General features: G+C 49.8%; 1 protein-coding gene across 8 annotated transcripts in view; it reads left to right on the plus strand.

The window, feature by feature from the left end:
• CACNA1E (calcium voltage-gated channel subunit alpha1 E) overlaps nt 1–19494 on the plus strand; it is a 507516-nt gene that overhangs the window by 418037 nt on the left and 69985 nt on the right. For 5 of the 8 annotated variants that reach the window (XM_045074304.1, XM_045074298.1, XM_045074302.1 and 2 more), the window contains 13 exons: nt 957–1010; nt 1641–1730; nt 2676–2885; nt 3630–3742; nt 5347–5459; nt 5801–5932; nt 6421–6493; nt 7770–7887; nt 9854–9921; nt 10666–10763; nt 15043–15099; nt 16188–16835; nt 17266–17579. In XM_045074304.1, the coding sequence (XP_044930239.1) occupies nt 957–1010; nt 1641–1730; nt 2676–2885; nt 3630–3742; nt 5347–5459; nt 5801–5932; nt 6421–6493; nt 7770–7887; nt 9854–9921; nt 10666–10763; nt 15043–15099; nt 16188–16835; nt 17266–17579 (2088 nt within the window). The remainder of the gene's footprint in view (nt 1–956; nt 1011–1640; nt 1731–2675; nt 2886–3629; nt 3743–5346; nt 5460–5800; nt 5933–6420; nt 6494–7769; nt 7888–9853; nt 9922–10665; nt 10764–15042; nt 15100–16187; nt 16836–17265; nt 17580–19494) is intronic. The other 3 variants (XM_045074300.1, XM_045074303.1, XM_045074301.1) reach the window with 2 other exon arrangements.

The following is a 19494-nucleotide window of genomic DNA, read 5'->3' on the forward strand; positions in this document are numbered from 1 at the left end:
CATTATGTAGGTTTTTTGTTTTTTGGAAGTTTCCATTACATAGACACGCTTGATTAATTCATTGGCCATTGGCAATTAAACATTCTCAAGCCCCTCACCCATTCCTGGAGTTAGGAGGGGGAATGGGGCTGCAGGCTATAGCCAAATATGTGGTTGCTTTTTTCTGGTGACCTGTCCAGATCCCCAGGTAACACAGTCCTCCCCCACAATGAGTCATCTTGTTTGCACACAGACGACAGTAAATTCCAAGGGCTTTGGAACTCTGTGCCAAGAAGGTGGACAAAGAATATTTGTTCGTTCTATCAGAGGCACGAATGTATGATGAGCTTAAGCCTCTTCCATTCAAGCAAGGCAGACTGTGAGATTGGGGTAAGAGGAAGCAAGCCCACAAGCCCTGCTTCTCTGGGCCATTGGCATCTTCCTCTGCTCTTCCTCCAAGAAGCAGACAAGCTCAAAACATGGTCTCCCTCCTGAACGGGGTGGTAGATGCTATGCCTTGGTAAGCCTTGTACGTGCTGCAGACACAAAACACCAAGGAAGCTCCTGTTGCTAGAAGAAGGTTACGGAAACTGGGTAGAAGGAAAAACAGAAATGGAAAGTTTTCATTCCTACCAATTTAGGAGATTTCACTCCTACCAATGTAGTTTTTAAAAAAATGAGGTCTTGCTCACAAGTGTTATCAGACACAGAGCTGAGTTTTACCATCAGCCTCCAAGCGCCCCCTCATTACAGAACTTCCTTTCTGTTCTGATGTGCACTCAGGAGCTCCCTCTGTGACCCTGGCTGTCTTTCTGATGCTGGTGCCTGCACAGAGCTGTGAACTCTTTGCGCGCTCTCTCTCTCTCTCTCTCTCTCTCTCTGCTACCCTGGAACCACAGCCACCCCGGGGGATTTTTCATTTTGCAAAATAATTTGACATTTACAGATAATTCACTAAACCATTTATTTCCATATAGAGGAAGTCATGCTTGCCGAAGAAAATAAAAATGCTGGGACGTCAGCCTTAGAAGGTAAGGCCATGCTCTGGCACATGCCCGCATTTGTGCCCTCTTAGGCCGTGGCCATCTCTTGATAAAAGAGGAGGGGAAAAAAAAAAAACTAAAAGAGGAGTGCCCTGGGATTTGAAATGAAAGTCTCCCTGTCATAAAATCTCTCATGCTTTAAAATGAAGGGAGTTGAGTCATGGATTTAAATGCTTTTTAAAATGATGGAAATGAACTCTTAGAGCTGCTTTGTTCTAGGGCATGTGATTGATACCGTACAATAAAAAGACCATCACACACCCAGTGGCACGTAAAGGGATCTCCTGTGAAAATTTTTGGGCATCCTCTTGGGACCACTTTCACAAGCGGGAAGTAGCGTTGTTTTTGAAGAGCCAGAACAAATAGATAGGGAGCGCCTGTTTACCTACCGCATGTAGATAAGGTCTAGCGAGGGTTCTGGAGCCCGTGTGTTTCGAGGTGCTGCTGAGCATGGGAGCCGTGTTTCTACAGACACTGGCAACTTCTGTAACCACGGCCCAGGGGGTGTGAGGCAGCTGCCTGTGTCACAGGAGCCCCTGACACACAGTCCTGAGCTTTGACCTGAATTACCTGGTTGTGCTCCTGGTCTTTCACCGGCCTCCCCCTTCCCTGGTGTAGTGCTTCGAAGGGCAACCATCAAAAGGAGCCGGACGGAGGCCATGACTCGGGACTCCAGCGATGAGCACTGCGTGGATATCTCCTCTGTGGGTGAGTGGAAACACTTAGGTCTTCTCTGACTTGTCTGAGCTCTCGTAAGAAGACGATCCTCTCTTCTGAGAAGCACCACGAAGAGGAATAGAATCAAAAGAAGCCAGAATTCAGGGATGTAATTAAGGAAGGACTTGGAAATCGATTCTAGAGAAAAATGGACCATGAGGGTTAAGGCTTAGAGTCTCACCCAGATCCTTCAAGCGCGGCAGATGTCTCCCATTTGCATCTAGAACTATCCGTCCTGGAGGTGATCATGAGAGCCAACTTTGGGTTATTGTTCAGAGGATCCCGAGGACCTGTTGCTTCTAGTGACCCCCATTTGAGGACCTGCGATCATTTGCCTGACCACAGTGGGAGCGACCACCCACTCCCATGTGATAGTTCAACAAATTCCTACTGGCAGCTCTTAAATGGTTCCTCTTCAGGCCCAGGTTCTCTTAGATAGGCTGGCTACTGGCAGCTCTAACGTCCCCAGGAAAAGGGATGGCAGATTTCTCCCTCCTCCTTCACTTCATCCTTAAAAGCAGACGAGGTGTGCAGAACCGTTGCTGCTCTTGACTGCCGGGGGAAAAATCATCACAAATGCAGCAAAACGACTCTAGTGCCTGAAGCGTATTTAAAAGGAAAGGCCAGAGAGAAGCCCAATCTGTTAAAAACATAAATGGCCCCCTATTAGGATTCAGGACACCGGGTCCGTGTCTGGTGTCGTGCCCAGGGAACCTTTCGGTTTCCTAGAATTGAGAGTGGCCAGTAAGGAAAAGCAAGGGTCTCTGCCTCAGAAGCTACATAGCTCACCACATGGGGATGCCCTGGGCCTGTGATGTGGGGGTCGCCTAGCCCCCCAGGACTGAAGCTATCCACCTCCCCCTTTGACTGCCTCCTTGCCATGGAGAGTAATCTGTCCTGCAGCCTCATTCTTCTTCCTTCCTTCTCTCCCCTTAGGCACCCCTCTCGCCCGAGCCAGCATCAAAAGTACAAAGGTGGACGGGGCCTCCTATTTCCGGCACAAAGAAAGGCTTCTGCGCATCTCTATCCGCCACATGGTTAAATCCCAGGTGTTCTACTGGATCGTGCTGAGCCTCGTGGCTCTCAACACTGCCTGTGTGGCCATCGTCCATCACAACCAGCCCCAGTGGCTCACGCATCTTCTCTGTAAGTGGCCAGTGAGCGCTGGTCAGCGTGGTGCAGCTGGATTCGGGTGTGAACACAAGCAGACGGGCATCCTGCTGGGCCCGGCAGTACTCTTGGTTGGGAGGGCAGCGTTGGTTGCCTCAAGGGGTGGGGATATCACAGCACTGGTACCCTTGTCGTTCATGATCAAATTGGATGAATCTTTTCCTGATAAGACCACAAAATGGGGTTAGCCTTGGGTACTCTAAGGCTTTCACTGAATATCATAAGGAGACTAAATGGTATAGAGCATTTTGGTCACCTAAGTCCTGGGGAGAAAGTTCTTAGGCCAGTGGTTACTTCTAATAGACCAAGACGGGAACGTCTAGGTGGGCTCTGGGCAGGGCTGCCACTGGTGTAAGTGGGGATCCAGGGTGCTGTCACAGGTGGGAGTGTGTAGGGCGAATCCTGCTCTTTCATCAGTGCCATGGTAAAGCCCTTTCTTTCTCTCCTGAGAGCCATATTCCATTTAACGGCCAGTGACAAGCCCATCCATTGAGAGAGAGCAAAGCTGATGTGTGGAGTGTGCCTGGGCCCCCCAGGTCAGAGTGTATCCAGATATCATCAGGTTTTTCCTGCGGTTCACCTGATATGGTCACTGAATGTCTTTGCCTTTGTGTCCTGCTGGCGTTGAGGGCTCCTCCGTAAGGTTCAGGAGGTTGGGCTGGAGGACGCGGGAGCCCATGGCATCTACAAAACAAATGCTTCTGCTCTTGATGCTTTCAGACTATGCAGAGTTTTTGTTTCTGGGACTGTTCCTCTTGGAGATGTCCCTGAAGATGTATGGCATGGGGCCTCGACTTTATTTTCACTCTTCATTCAACTGCTTTGATTTTGGGGTAAGTGGTCCCGAGCCCACCTATCCTCCTGCTTCACGTTGATATGCCACAGTTTGAGATAAGCAGCTCACTCCACTGCTCAGCATGAAGCACTGAAATCGGAATTTAAAAAGGGAGCTAAGTAAGCTAGCTAGAGGGAGGGCAGGAATAAGGGAATCCTTCCCTTACCAGGATTTGTTTGTTTGCTGGTTTAAAGCTCTTATATTTCTGATGTTTTTGTTGAAGTGTAACATGCACACCATTGTGTACACTTAAGTGTAGAGCTGAATGAATTCGACAGAGCTGCCCATAGCAAGGTTTTAACCACTTGCTGATTGGGGGAAGCCTGAGAGAGAACAAAGGAACTGATTCCAGAAGGTGGCTCAGTAAGAAAGAGAAGCTTATATACTTGTTTTGTTTTTTTAGTTCAGTTAAAAATGGGAAAATTATCTAGATACACCCTCATGCAAACATGCACATTCACACACACACACACACATACACACACACACATACACATGCTCAGTCACTCCTCCCTTAGCAGGTTCCCACATAGACCATTTCATCCAGTGTTCACTTCCTAAATGATGTTGATACGTAAATGTGTGCCTATCTAACCATCTTCAAGATGTTCTGACATACCAGTCCTCCCACTCCGCTCAGGACTCCTAGCCTCTGTTACAGATCCCATTTGCAGATGAGTGAAGAGAGAACATCGTGTGCAAGTTCATATACCCAGTTAGCAGCAGAACAAGGTTGCAAAACTTTGGGTTCCTGAACCACTTCTCTTTCTGCCAAACCCATTTCTATTCCTGCCAGTTCTTTAGTTAGGTGCTAACGATTCTGAGCCCTTGCCAATCTGCATTTTTCACTTGAAACATATGCTTCTGGGTATGGGCAATTTTCAGGCACAACAGCTAGTGAAAGACCATTCCCTATATACGTACTTTTTAGCATTGCAGCAAGGATTAATTTTTGTCACTTCTCCTAGTGCATTGTGTAGAACATAGTAGACATTCAGTGAATATATAAAGACCCAATTGTTAATTTGACATTGCTCCTTCCTACAACAATCAGAATCTATATGCCATCAACTAGTACTGTCACACTGGGATGTGTGGGACCTGAGTGACTGAAAGATACTTCACATATGGGTGACTGAATAATAAATTCTAGGACAGTGAGAGAATGTGGACCTCCTCTGAGGTTTTTACATTGAAATGCAACCTGTATTAACTTAAATTTGTTTTGTTGCTTCGAGTACCACTCTTTTGTGTGTTTGTTCAAGGTGTTATTATGTAAGAAGAGTTGTGGCTCTCAGGTTTGTGCAGAAGCAGTGACTGGCTCTGGTAGTTTCCACCAAGGACAGAGCAGCAGTCAGTGAACCAGTCTCCAGCATGAAGGAGTGACGTCAGGAAGGGGAATGGAGAGCAGTGTGGAGGGAGGCAGTAGAGTCTCATTTTCCCTCGGCAGCCTTCACAAATAGGTGGTTTTGTTGGAGTTGTGCTGGGTGGGGAGGGGAGAGTTTTAATTTCACTGCAGCGCAGTGACAGGTGTTGACTGCTGAATGCCAGAAGGCTCCTCTCTTCTCCTTCTCCTCACTGTGGCTGGGTTTGGCTCTTTAGGTCACAGTGGGGAGTATCTTTGAAGTGGTCTGGGCAATCTTCAGACCTGGTACATCTTTTGGAATCAGTGTCTTGCGAGCTCTCCGGCTTCTAAGAATATTTAAAATAACCAAGTAAGTGATCAGAATCTGGACTCCTCCCAACCACCTGTGAGAGTGGATGCTACTCTCTTCCTTAGTATATTTCCTTCCATCCCCTTTTCTCCTTCGCCACGTGTTCCCCTTACCACGTCCCCTACTCTGTTCTTCAGCACCACTTCCTCCAAAAATCAGACCAGAAAAATACCTATAATGCCAGATCCCATGCCACACTCCCAAGGGGAGCCTCATTGTTGCTGACATCTCTCCTGCACACAAGTTTACAAATGCAGCCTGTTTCATAGACTACCAGGCAGCTGGACTTGGGGATAATTTTTAAATACAGTGTTCACTGCTGTAATGTTTGGATTTTGTAGGTATTGGGCATCTCTGCGAAATCTGGTGGTCTCCTTGATGAGTTCTATGAAGTCTATCATCAGTTTGCTCTTCCTCCTCTTCCTCTTCATTGTTGTCTTTGCTCTCTTAGGAATGCAGCTGTTCGGAGGCAGGTAAGCACCAATGAACTTTCCATTCAAAAGAGCCTCAAAACCCAGTCTTCAGCCTCTGAGCAGGAGGGCTTCTAATTTGGTCACCATGCCACCATTCTATTTGCTTTGGCCCACATCAACCACTGTGTGTGTGTGTGTGTGTGTGTGTGTGTGTATAAAACCAATGTCTCTGCTTCTAATCTTTTCACAATGTACAGGGTTCTGGATCTGGAGACCCCTCTCTTTGGAGCTGTCCCTAAAATAAAATGTACAGTGTGGGGCCTTATAAATCAAGATCAGTCCAAACCCCATCTCATAATCTGTACCTTCAAAGTGCACAGCCTACCAGTAATAGTCACTATAATACCATCTTCATAAATTACATGGAATGGGGAGAAATTAGGGAAGAAGAGGATATGGAGAAAGGGTAAAAGAAGTGACAAAGAGGTAAGAGAAAACTTGTTATGTGAGATTTTCATTTTATTTTTCTCTCCGAACTTCTTTTTCAGGTTTAACTTTAATGACGGGACTCCTTCGGCAAACTTTGACACCTTCCCAGCAGCCATCATGACCGTATTCCAGGTATGAGACCAACTGGCAGTTAAAAATATTATGTAGGATCTTTTGGAGCTCACACCGCAAAATGATATGTTAGGAGAATCCTACTTTAATACCCCAGGCTCGTCCCAGGCAACTGGAACTCTTGTTGAGTAATTATCATCACAATAATTCCTAGAATCTGTATAGCTGCATGCTTACCAATAATAGAAAAGCTCTATCATGATTAAATTATTGGCCTTTTCCCTATACTTGTGAGTTTACAAGAGATATTAAAGCAAAGACATTCAGTAACTTTTATAATATTTATGACAACCATCAAGTGAACTTTATTCCAGGAATGCAAGGATGGTTCAGCATGCACAAATTAATCAATGTGATCTACCACATTACCAAAATAAAGGATAAAAATCATAGATTATTTGAATAGATGCAGAAAAAAATTTATAAAATTTAACATTCATTCATTATAAAATTCTCAGTGAAGTAGGTATGGAAGGACCCTACGTCAACATAATAAAAGCCATATGTGACAAACCCACAGCCAAATCATACTCACTGGTAAAAAGCTGAAGGCTTTTTCTCTAAGACTAGGAACAAGACAAGGATGTATACTTGCGCCACTTTTATTCTGCATAGTGCTGGAAGTCCTAGCCACAGCAATCAGACAAGAAAAAGAAATAAAAATCATCCAGATTGGTAAGGAAGAAGTAAAACTGTCATATCACATTTATGGTTTTTTGAAATTGGAAGCATCTCCTGACCCATATGTCCATTTAATGAATTATTTTTTCAACCCACCTCATCCCCCCCCCCACAAAAATATGTTTTTAAATCATGGAGGAAAACTAAAAAATCAGCAATGCGGAGAGCTAAAGAAAACACTGTTTATCTAGACTTTGAGGCTAAACCAGAACCCAGGTTTCTGGAACTGGAGTCCATGAGGCTCTTTCTAATAATGCTTCTGTCCCAAGAACTTTATCTTAGCTCTCCTTGGATGAACTGATAGTGACTAGACCACCTGATCTGTGTAGTTCCTATAGGTCTGGCAAAGCTGGAAGTGGAGGGACTCTATAGTCAGACTCAGAATAGAATCTTCCCTTGTGATGCTCTCTTTCCATTTTCAACATTTAAAATTATCTTCCTTATCAGAAGAAAGTTTGTAATTATTCATGGAAGTGACTTTATTTTTCTCCCTGGCAGAATGGCCAAGCAAGAGGCCAGAATTTTCCTTTTTACATTGGCCCCATTTTCTCAACCAACCCAAATCTCTGACTTGCCTGTTGTTTGCTTTACATAGATCCTAACAGGGGAGGACTGGAATGAGGTGATGTACAATGGGATCCGCTCCCAGGGTGGAGTCAGCTCAGGCATGTGGTCAGCTATCTATTTCATTGTGCTCACCTTGTTTGGAAACTGTATCCTTTTTAAGATAGTCCTCTTCATGCTGCCTGCCTGCCTGGACCAGCATTGAGGAGGTTGGTTGTGGTGGTGGTGGTAGAGTTAGGTGGGAATTTTTTTTGGGGGGGGGGGGGATTCAGGATATTACTTGGTATACTAAGAGAAACAAGGATTCAGATCTTTTTTTTTTTTTTTTTTTTAGATTTTATTTATTTATTTGACAGAGAAAGATCACAAGTAGGCAGAGCAGCAGGCAGAAAGAGGGGAAGTAGGTTCCCTACTGAGCAGAGAGTCCAATATGGGAGCTCTATCCCAGAACCCTGAGATCATGACCTGAGCTGAAGGCTGAGGCTTAACCCACTGAGCCATCCAGCCACCCCAAGGATTCTGATCTTAAAGAGATTATATACTAGTTGGGTAAAGAAGACAAATGTAGACAAAGGAAATAAAGTATTATCCAAATCTTCAGCATACACTAATAATAACATGTGAGGCTCTTATACTGAGTAGTTGGAAATACTATCAGCTGGGGAAAATAAGAGGTGACAAAGATAACTGTTAGGCTGAAATAGTGGCCACATTGTAATATTAATAAATTAATTACATGTTAATATAGAACAGGACCTGCACATAGTAAGATCTCAGAAATATCAGTATTATGATTAATGATGTTGCTATTTAGCATAGCTAACACTTATTGTATTTGTGATATTCACGAGAGCCTGTACTAAATGTTTTATAGGAACTAGTTCATCTGACCCATGACTTAGAAGAAGTAAGTCAAGCAATTATTAAATTGTATGGGGAGATTGGAAATCAAGTCCATTTAATTCCCAAACCCATACCTGGTCGTAGGATCTAGACTAGGAAGATTTAGGTTTTAATCTCAGCAATTCTGTTTACCAGCTTTGTGGCCTCAGGAAAGTCCCCTAATCTGCCTGAGCTTTTAGTTTTCAACTCTGTAAGGAGGATAACAGCATCGATTCCTTTATTAGTTGTGAGTAGTAGGTGAGATCATTTATTTGGATGCACCTTATGTACTACAGACTTCTACACAATCACTAGATGTTTGTGGGAGATGGGACTTCCCTTGAAATGGCATTGGTGGAGTAAGAAGGGAGAGCCATGTGATGTAGCTGTACTTCTGCTTTTCCCATATTCTCATGGAGACAAGCTATTCCTTTAACTTTTCTGCCCCCAAAATTTCTAGGGCCCAGAGCAGACTGTGAACCAAACATAAGACACCCATAGGAGGAAAGTTATCCAGTGGGTCACAGAAAAGGAAGTCCAGTTTGTGACAATGGCACCTTGAGTTCCCTGTTCCTCTGAGGGTAGTCAGACCTGGACTTTGATGCTAAAACCAGCTCTATATTCTGCAACGCCGGGACCTCAAAGACAGTTGGAAAATTGGGACTTCAGTGGCTAGAGCTTGGAATGGAAATGTGTTCCATAATGATCTTGTATGCTCCATGACATTGTTGTTGAATAAAATATGGAAGTCTTCTAAGATAAAAAGAATGAGAGAACTTAGCATTCCATTATTGAGAGCCATTCAGTGATGGGTCTGTGGAATCTTCTTTTCACCTTTAAGATCAGAGTAGGATCTTGGTCTGGGTGGGCTTCAATTCTAGCTTCCCAGAAAGGAGAGGTAAACTCCAGCATTGAGCTCCCTAACATCACATTGTGCCAGATTCAATATTGCTATGAGTGGAGGCCATACGTGTCTAAAGGCCCCCTTACTCCAGCTTGGCCCCTGAGTGGTTGGATTCAGCTATCTCCGCGTCCTAGGCAAAGAGAAGATCTGTGGAAGGAAGAAGAGATACTCTCCTTCAGACAGAGCTGCATAACCTCTGCCTAACTGATGCCATGGGGTAGCTTCTCTTCCTGCTGGATCTCAGACAGCAAAGACCTTGAGGAAACCCTCTCAGTCTTGCTGAAGCCTTTTGGTTTTCTTACTTGCCCATCCTTAACCCATCACCCCAGACACACTGCTGAACGTGTTCTTGGCCATTGCTGTGGACAATCTGGCCAATGCCCAGGAGCTGACCAAGGTAAGCATTCTCTGCAGATCTCATGGATTTCTTGTGCCATTGAGCATTTCATCTAGAGCATGGAAACACCCTAGCTGCTTTGCATACCTCACAGGATCATTGTTAGGATCTAGTAAAATACTCTACGTGGGAGACTAGAGCAGGCTGAGAAGATGTGTGTTCTTAGTAGCTCTAGTCATTTCACCTGAACTGGCTTTCCCCAGTGTCGTTACAAAGAGGGGACACCTACACCAGGAATGGAGGTGAGGGGATGAGGTCCTTGCCTGATCACCTGGGGTGAGGCCACTTAGCTGGGCAGGAGAAAGGGCACGAGTAGAGGCACAGCCTTAACAATGTACTCTGGACGGGTCTGACTGGAAGGGCCCTGTTCCATTCCTTGCAGGCACTGCAGAACATCTGAGATGTGTCAGCTCCATTTTCTGACCTCCACTGCCATGCGCTCCACTAGGGGCTAGAGCTTAGGGTAGAATCCCATGGCTTTCCTGAGAAACTGTGGGGAAGCCTATGGGGCAGGCTGGAGACCAGAACTACTGGCCATGCCAGGCTGTGGAGGCTTCTGTCTCCCAAGGTGCCCGGCACCTGGCCACCTGACGCCTCTGAGCCCAACCCACCCTCCTCCTGCCTTGTTTAAGGTCCTTCCCTGCCTTCCTCGTCTCACCTGGTGTCCCGAACTTGTGGGGAAAGCCGGGGAGCTATTCTCCTTCATGGGGATCCCAGGCAAAGCCATCTCTGCTTTGTGTCTAGGATGAGCAAGAAGAAGAGGAGGCTTTCAACCAGAAACATGCATTGCAGAAGGCCAAGGAGGTCAGCCCGATGTCTGCACCCAACATGCCTTCTATCGAGTGAGTTGGCTGTCCCCACTTAACTGACCCCTGGGCTCCTGTGCTAACAGCCAATTCATCCACTCAAAATGGTATATTCTCAGAGGATGCCTCCTCCGTGCTGGGAAATGTCCTTAGGATACAACGGTGAACAAGACAGCGTCCTCTCATGGAGTTTTATTTTAGTGAGAGAGATAATAGACGTGTAAATGATTTTAGGTGGTGATCACTGCTCTAAGGCACATAGAGCAGGATAACACAGAGGAAAAAGAATTGGATAGAGTACTTACAGGCAGCCTGGAAGGGATTCTTTGAAGAGGTGAAATTCAAGCAGAGATCTGTACGTGGAGAAGGCGGTCATGTGACATCAGAAAGGAAGAGCTTTCTCCAGCGAGGGTGCGGGGTGGCTGGTGGGCACGGAGCAAGGAGAAATAGAAGGAGACATGGCCACGAAGATCCTGGAGGCCCAGCTAAAGGGTCTTAGCTTTTTTTCTAATTGCAGCCGTGGAGGGTCTAAGGCAGAAGGATGGATACTATGTGACCTATGCTTTTTTAAAAACATGTTTTATTTATTTGTTTGAGACAGAGCATGAGAAGGGGGAGGGGCAGAAGGAAAGGGAGAAGCAGACTTCCTGCTCAGCAGGGAACTGGATGTGGGGCCTGACCTAGGACCCTGAGATCGTGACTTGAGCCCAAGGCAGACACTTAATCGACTGAACCACCCAGGTGCCTCATATAGCATGATATATACTTTAAAAGGTCGCTCTGCTCTATGAAGAAGGGCCCAGGGTGGAGGCAGGGAGACAGAGGGTTGGCTCTAAGAGTAAAGTAGGTGACAGTAGTGGTGGTTGAAACCATAGCAATGGAGGAGATGAGAATCCCATTCAGTCTGTGCTTTGGAGGGAGGACCAATAGGAAGAGGTGATGGGTTAAATGGGCTGGGGGTGGGGATAAGAAGAAAAAAGAAATATTTCTCTCATGTTTTAAGTTTTGATGCAACTAGGTAGATGGTGCTGGTACTTCCTGAGAGTCTGGAGAACAGTGGAAATCCAAGGTTCATTTTGGCCACAATAAATCTGAGATGCTTAGAGAACATCTAAGTGAAGATGCTGAATAGGCCATTGGTTACATGAGGGCGAAGCTCGAAAGAAAAGTCCGCGTTGGAAATGAGGAGTTGGGCGGAGACATTTGTATTTGGACAGTATTAAGCTCTCAGCACGGGTGAGCTGGCAGAGAGTTGTCATGGAGACAGGGTTGTTCAGGACAGAGGCCCAGAGCTCTCCTGTGCCTCGAGGTCTGGCAGAGGAGAAACCGGCAGAGGACACCGGGAGCAATTAGGAGTAGAAAGAAAGGACAGGGAAGTGTCCTATCGTGGGGACCTAGAGAAGAGAACTCTTCAGGAAGGCACAAGTGGACAGTACAGCCAAATACCATCGAAAGATCACATAAGCTGAGGACAGAAAAGGGGCCATTGGGTTTGGCAAAATGAATGTTGTTAGCAACCTTCAGTTTTAGTGGCCCAGTGGGAACAGAATCCAGCTGGAGTGGATTAGGGAGAGACTGGCCAATGATAGTGGAGCAACGAGCGTAGACTTAAAGGATTTAGCCTGGACCTGAAGTTGCTGGCAGAACTAGCAAGGCGTGGGCCTGGTGTAGAGCCGGAGGAAGGTGTTGGAGGAGGAGCTGAGAATCCCGTTTGTGGCTTCTGAGCCTCTGTGAGGTCTGGGTGGGTGGCCCTGGGAATGGATGGGGAGGCTTTGAGGCCCCCGGGAGGTGCAACTCTACCTGGATACTAGACCCTGTCATCTACTACTTGAATCTGGTTGGGGAGAAGCCTTTCTTCGTCAGGTGCTCATGGGAAGGGCTCTGAATGTCCTCTGCCTCACCCTTTAGAATCATCCCAGAGTTATATGTGGGGCTCTCCTTCCCCTGGATGGTCATCGTCTTGCCCTCACCTTTTAAAACTGAAGGCCTGGCCTCCAAGCCACTTCTCTGTGAGCGAGAAAAAAAAATCGGCCCTCAAACTTTGTTAATGATTAATGGAGAAAGGCAGAGCAACTCCTTCCTCTCTGGAATAATCTCTGGGCCTTGAGTCGTTCCTTCCCCACCTTCCCTGCACTCATGAGTTTCGGTTAAAAATATACACACACAGGTATGCAAACATGCTGATGGGGAGGGCTGGCTGTCACTTAGGAGTGGGTGGTTCTATTTACTGAGATGAAGAAGCAGGGGAAGAGTGGGTTTGGAGACGTGAGTTGGGAAGATGCTTGGCCCAGAGTAGAAACTCACTATTTGTGGAATGAAAGAATGAATGAAATGCTGGTAGACATAGGGCTGTAGGCAGTGAGCTGTGTGCGTGTCTGGGCACGGTGAGGTGGAAGAAGGTGCTACAACCATCCAAGATGAGCGGAGATCTAGCTCTGGTCACAGAGTGGGTGCTGCTGGTGGGAGCGATGTCAGGGTGGGTGGGTGCTACTCCGGAGTGCAGGCAGGACCCCTGATTTCTGGACTACTGGACAACCGAGGAGGTGGGTGTCCATAGAGAAACCTGAAAAGAGCATTGTCACAAGTCAGGAGGTCTGAGGGCTGGTTCTGTCACTCCCATGCTCAGTGTCCTTGGACAGAGAGCCACTGAGGATCCTAGAAACTCTGTCGCCCCATCTTTGAAGTGGGAAGGATGCCACTGCCCTTCCTGATCCACAAGGTTAATGTCAGGTGTATGTGAGGTCACGTATGCATGAGCTGGAGCGATGTCAGTGCTTCTCTGTGTGATTTTTAGGAGTGAAGGTGTATTAATGATGGGCTGTGAATTGGGATATGTGTATGTGTGAGTGGAGAAGTGGAGTTTGAAGTGTGTATCTGGTCTGTATGGGAATTAAAAGTTGGGTCTCTTTTTGCCTGGCCTGTGTGTGTGTGTGTGTGTGTGTGTGCGTGCACATGTGTGCATTCATGAGGAAGAGAATTCTTCCATGTACTTAAACTCTTGACTCCTATGCTTCTGGAGAGCTGATACTTGAGTATTGGAAAATTTGCAAAGAGATGGTAGCATCTGCTTCCCCTAGTGGGTGTGCATGCTGCCTGGCTAGAGCGGGTCCTTCTCGTTCTGTGTGCTACCCAGGCTTGGCACCGGCACCCCACGTGGGCCTCCTCACACGGCAGCTGCCTCTGCTGAGGGCTGCACACAGTTGGGGCGCTTGCAGGCCTCTCCACAGTGATGTCTGCACCCACCCCGTGGATGCTCGTACACACTGTGCCTCTTCCAGATGCCAAGTGAGGCTCCCACGAGCTGCCTCTCTTCCCTCAGCTCACCCGTGTCTCAGGCTTCCATGTGGCTGTGGGACATGGCAGTTGAGCAGTGCTTCTCGGTCTAGCATGTTCTCCGTTGGTCAGGGAGGGAGCAGCAGTTGCCAAGCATGTCCCAGGTTGAGGCCAGACTGGGTCTGTCAGCCCACATTGGGGGCGGGCTCGCTCCACGGGTGTTCACATGTGTTGTCCTCCACTGGAGCATGGACATGACGCCAAGAGCTTCATTTCTAGGAGTCCCATTTGCCTTTGTGGGTAATGCCCACACCCTGCCGGTCTGACCTTCTCTGGACCTTGGAAAGGGAAGGACACAGCATGTGTGTATCTGGAGAAAGATTTTCTCCCCTGCGCATGGCTGAGAAGGCTGACACTATGCTTTCCCTAGCTGACCAGACGGAGTCTGGAAGACCTCTGGCTGGGATCACTGTGTTGCACAGTTGCAGGGCTGTCACACGTATCCTGAAGTACACGGCCAGCAGCCCATGGCACGGGGACCCTTCCTGTGGCTGTGGGCTGCTCCGTGGCTCTGATGGCCTGCATGGCGAGGCACGTGTTCCTGCATGAGTTACAGTGCCTGGACTGAGGAGCTGGGGAGTCACACCCATGTGTGAATCCCAGACGTGACTGGGGAAATACTACTCATGCAAGTTTGTAAGATTTCCAGAATAGATCTCGTAAGGGCAGTTCGGGGCAAGTGTGGGGGCCTGTGGGGCATGAAGACGGAGCACCTGAAGCCCTGTCCCCCATGAGATAAGACACCCGAGTGTCTGCATGTGCGCTTCCCACACCAGATCTGCGTGTCTGCACACAGTGAGGCAACAAAGGTCACTCCCAGGGCAAGTTGAAGGTTAGGAGCCTCCTGAGGGCAGCAGGCATGTGGAGAAAGTGTGGGCACCTAGAGGACCCCGTGCCTCTCCCTGGAAACTGGCTGGTGGCTGTGGGGCTTCTGGTTCTGAGAGGTGGGGGTGAACTGAACCTGTTCGTTTTTCTTTCCCAGAAGAGACAGAAGGCGAAGACACCACATGTCGATGTGGGAGCCACGCAGCAGCCACCTGTATGTGTGTACCGGTCTGCGTGTCTGTGAGCGGTTCTGTGTGTGTGTGGGGACGCCATGTCTCCGCCCCCACCGCGGACACAGTGGCGCCGGGTGTGCATGTCAGTGTGTGCCGTGGTGTGTGCGTGTGTTCCGTGGACACTGTCCTCCGCACCTCTCCACTTGTGCTCAGTTCAGTGTGTGTCTACGGTACGTGACCCCGTGTGTCGTGCCCTTCTCCGTGCGGCCTGCGAGCGGGCACGCGGCGGCGTGCTTCCTCCCTGTGGGCGCGCGGGGCCCTCCGCGGGGATGCGCGTGGGCACGTGTGAGCGGAAGTAGTGACGAGCCTCCCGCCCGCAGGAGCTCAGCCCTGTGCGCGTCACCGTGCGCGGGCCCGCGGCCGCGTGCGGGCTCGCCCAGGCCCTGAGCCGAGGCGTGCGGCAGGGGGCTTGAGAGGCAGCCGCCGGCGCTCTCGGCACACGCGGTCCCGTGGTTTCCATTAGCCGCCGTGGAAGAGAGCCACGGCACGCCTGTTCTCTGAGGGGGATGCCAGCCCGGGTCCGCTAGTCACCGCCGTCAGCTGTCCTCTCAGAGGATCCCGCCGCTGTGCTTCTCAGCCTGTGTCCCCCCCACTCCCGGCTGTCATCTGAGGGGCAGAGGACAGGGACAGCAGGGGGAACAAAGGTCTCTGACCCGGCATTAAGGGCCAGTGCGGAGCACAGGGTGGGTGTAGTTGGATGTCCTGAGGGCAAAGGAGAGCAGGGGAGTGCAGACCGGGTGAGCCTTAGTACCACTGTCCTGCAGGCCGCGGGGGCTCCAGCCAGGGCTCGCGCCCGCCCACCCCCGCGGCTGCGGAGCAGGAGGACAGTGGGAAGCCCCGCACGCTAGGAGGTGCTGCTCCAGCCGCCTCCTCGGGCGTGGCCCACTCTGCTCCTTGCCTCTCTCTGTGCTTCCTGTCTGCAGGTGCGGGGCTCTCCCGTTTGCTGCCCCCCCATGTGTCCCGCCCCTTTGCCGTGGCTGCTGAGGGCGGGTCTGCACCTCAGTGGCTCCCTGCCTCGCCTCCGGCTGTCCGGCTCTGACCCGGGTCCTCGCCCTTTTCCCTTTGGCAGGAGGGAGCGGAGGCGCCGGCACCACATGTCGGTGTGGGAGCAGCGCACCAGCCAGCTGCGGAGGCACATGCAGATGTCCAGCCAGGAGGCCCTCAATAAAGAGGAGGCCCCACCAATGAACCCCCTCAACCCCCTCAACCCGCTGAGCCCCCTCAACCCACTCAATGCCCACCCCAGCCTCTACCGGAGACCCAGGCCCATCGAGGGTCTGGGCCTGGGCCTGGAGAAGTGTGAGGAGGAGCGCATCAGCCGCGGGGGGTCCCTCAAGGGGAATGGAGGGGACCTGTCGAGTGCCCTGGACAACCAGAGGAGCCCCCTGTCCCTGGGCAAACGGGAGCCACCGTGGCTGGCCCGGCCCTGTCATGGCCACTGTGACCCGACCCAGCAGGAGGCTGGGGGAGGGGAGACCGTGGTGACCTTCGAGGACCGTGCCAGGCACAGGCAGAGCCAGAGGCGCAGCCGGCACCGTCGCGTCAGGACAGAAGGCAAAGAGCTCTCCTCCACCTCTCGGAGCCGGTCGGCCAGCCAGGAGCGGAGTCTGGATGAAGGGGTGGCCACGGACGGGGAGAAGGACCGCGAGTCCAGGGGCAGCCACACGGGCAAGGAACCCACAATCCAGGAAGAGGAGAGAAGCCAAGACTTGAGGAGGTAGGGTGGTCACAGGAGTGCCCCGGAGGCATCTAGCCCTGCTGGTGAGAAGGATTCTCCAGGACCATCCTATCTGACCCTCGGTTTTCCCTTTTACAAAACGGAGAGGCTGCTAACACCCCCTTCATCAGGTGTGCGTGGCTATGATAGGTGATGGACTCTGTTCCCTTGAAAACCAGCATCTGTTCTTCTAGGGCATCTCCTGTTGGGAGCGGGTCACAGGTGGGTGGACCAGAAGAAGGCCTGAACACTGCCTGGGGGTCCTAGCTGCCCCCCGGCTGGGTGGGTCGGGGTGGGAGACAGCAGATGCCATGCTCTCCAGCAAGGCTTTCGGGCTTCCCTCACCTTCCCCTCTTGTCTGGCTCACCCACCACTTGAGAACAGCTTCTTCCTATCTGAGCACCAGCAGTCTCCTCCTCTGTCCCTCCAGGACCAACAGTCTCATGGTGCCCAGAGGCTGCGGGCTGGCAGGAGCCCTCGATGAGGCCAACACGCCTCTGGTCCAGCCCGAGCCGGAGCTGGAAATGGGGAAGGACATGGTGCTGACGGAGCAGGAGGCGGAGGGCAGCAGCGAGCAAGCCCTGCTGGGCGACGTGCAGCTGGATATAGGCCGGGCCATCAGCCAGAGTGAGCCTGACCTCTCCTGCACCACAGCCAACACAGACAAGGCCAACACCGACAGCACCAGCGTCACCGTCGCCATCCCAGACGTGGGCCCCTTGGTGGACTCAACTGTGGTTCACAGTGAGAACGCAGTCCCTGTCCCCTTTGAACCTCATTGCCCATCCCACCCCGGGGCTGGGGACCATTGTGGCTCTGGAGTCACTCAGCGAGGCTATGGGGAAAATCCCACCAGCAGGATGAAGTCATTCGTCAGCAAGTAAACGATAGCAGTGGTCTTAGCTTGGTTTGCAGGAAAAACAAGTTGGAATTTTCTCCACCTTAAGCTTTGCCCATAAAATTTCCTTCAGCCTTGGCCCTGGTGACCACCATAGAGCCTTCAGCGAGATCACATGTGGTTTTGTACCCAGATATATGTTCAGCTGTTTGACTTGTAGTGTGAATATTTGGTGGTGGTCTCTAGGACCTCTGAGGTGCCCTGTCACTTGGACAGCGTAGGGAACCTCTGAAGGAGCAGGAGATGGCCCAGAGCTGCTCAATGTGGCTTCCACAAACCTCTGCTTCTCCCAGAGACTCAGATTGTCAGCCCAGTGAAAGCATTGAATTGGGTGATCTCTGAGGTCTTTCTCAGCACTAACATTTTAGGAATCTGTTACTCTTAATCTACTCTTTTCTCCAAGGAGGTTTTACTCAGTTTTTATCCCAGATATCTCAGGAAATGGACATTAATTTTCAGACCTCAAAAGGGGAGACAAAAATCACTGGACTACCCCCACCCCCTCCCTAACCCCACCCCAACCTCACTCCTGTCCTTGTTTCCCTTTTCCTCCCTCAACCCCATCCTTCTCTCGGCCCTAAACTTAATCTCTACCCCATGTCTGCCCCAACCCCATCCCTGCCCTAAGCCCACCCTTATCCTGTACTAACCCCACCCCCTTCCCTCCTTCCCGACCCCATCCCCTCCCTGACCCTCCCCACACACCCACTCCTGCCTTAATCCCACGTTTGCTCCATGGCCACTGAATTGCAACCTCCCTGGCTGTGTTTCTCCCGTTTCCTTCTTTTTCTGTTCACAGAACAGTTTTCTGCTCTCCCCGTTTTTCTTTCTCCCGGTGCTGCATCTCCATTCTGTCACCTTCTCTACACTCAGAATGCCAGCAGTACTTAAGAAAATGAAATCTCCCATGTGCAGTGCTCCCTGGGGTTGGCTTGGTCCTGTCTTGGGATTTCGGACAACCACTTTTGCTGTCTGTTTCATTTTATGCTCTAGTATTAGTGCTTTGGACCCTCTCTGATGAGAAACGTTAAGAAGTTTTTTTTCTGGGGCTGGTCGATGGCCTTGGTCATAGGTAAGAGCGTATTATCAGAGACCTTTTGGATGAGTTACATCTTGGAAGGACTCAGAAGGGGCCGGAACCTCAAAGGTTTGCTGCTTGTATAGAGCTCCAGGGTAGAGGCATTCTCTGAGAGCGAACAGTGGTAGAGGCTGACGACATCCCCTGCCCTGCTTGGAGAGCTTCTGCCTCGCTGCCACTCACCCTGCATTGTGACTTGCATGTGGAAAGTGAGGGTGGTGGCCCAAGAGCTCCCCTCAGCCTCCGGCTCCTTCCTCCTCCCCATCCTGGAGTGCAGCCATGGTCCCATAGAGGCATGAATATTGCATTGCCATTTCAACATTAATCATGAATGAAACAAGCACAGACAGAAAGTCAGCCGCAAACAGAGTAACGGTTTCTTAAAATCTTCCATTGCAGTGTGAGATCATTGAAAGGCTACAGGATTTTGAATCGGGAACTAGCTGTATGAACCTAGGTTAAGTACTTGAATTCCCTGAACTTCAATTTTCCTGACTGTATAATGGGCAGGACTACATGCCGCTCAGGGTGTAGTGAGGTGAAAATTGAGTAAATGAATATAGGCAAAGAATCTAGATCTTAGATATGTCAACTTTGTAAACTTTACAACAGAAACAAGCCTTCTCTGACCCTGGAAAACGTGATTATTATTTATACATCCAAAAAAGGGCATACCATGTAAA

Source organism: Mustela putorius, unplaced genomic scaffold (assembly GCF_011764305.1).
Source record: "Mustela putorius furo isolate JIRA1106 unplaced genomic scaffold, ASM1176430v1.1 tig00537335_pilon_pilon_pilon, whole genome shotgun sequence".
Lineage (NCBI taxonomy): Eukaryota > Metazoa > Chordata > Mammalia > Carnivora > Mustelidae > Mustela > Mustela putorius.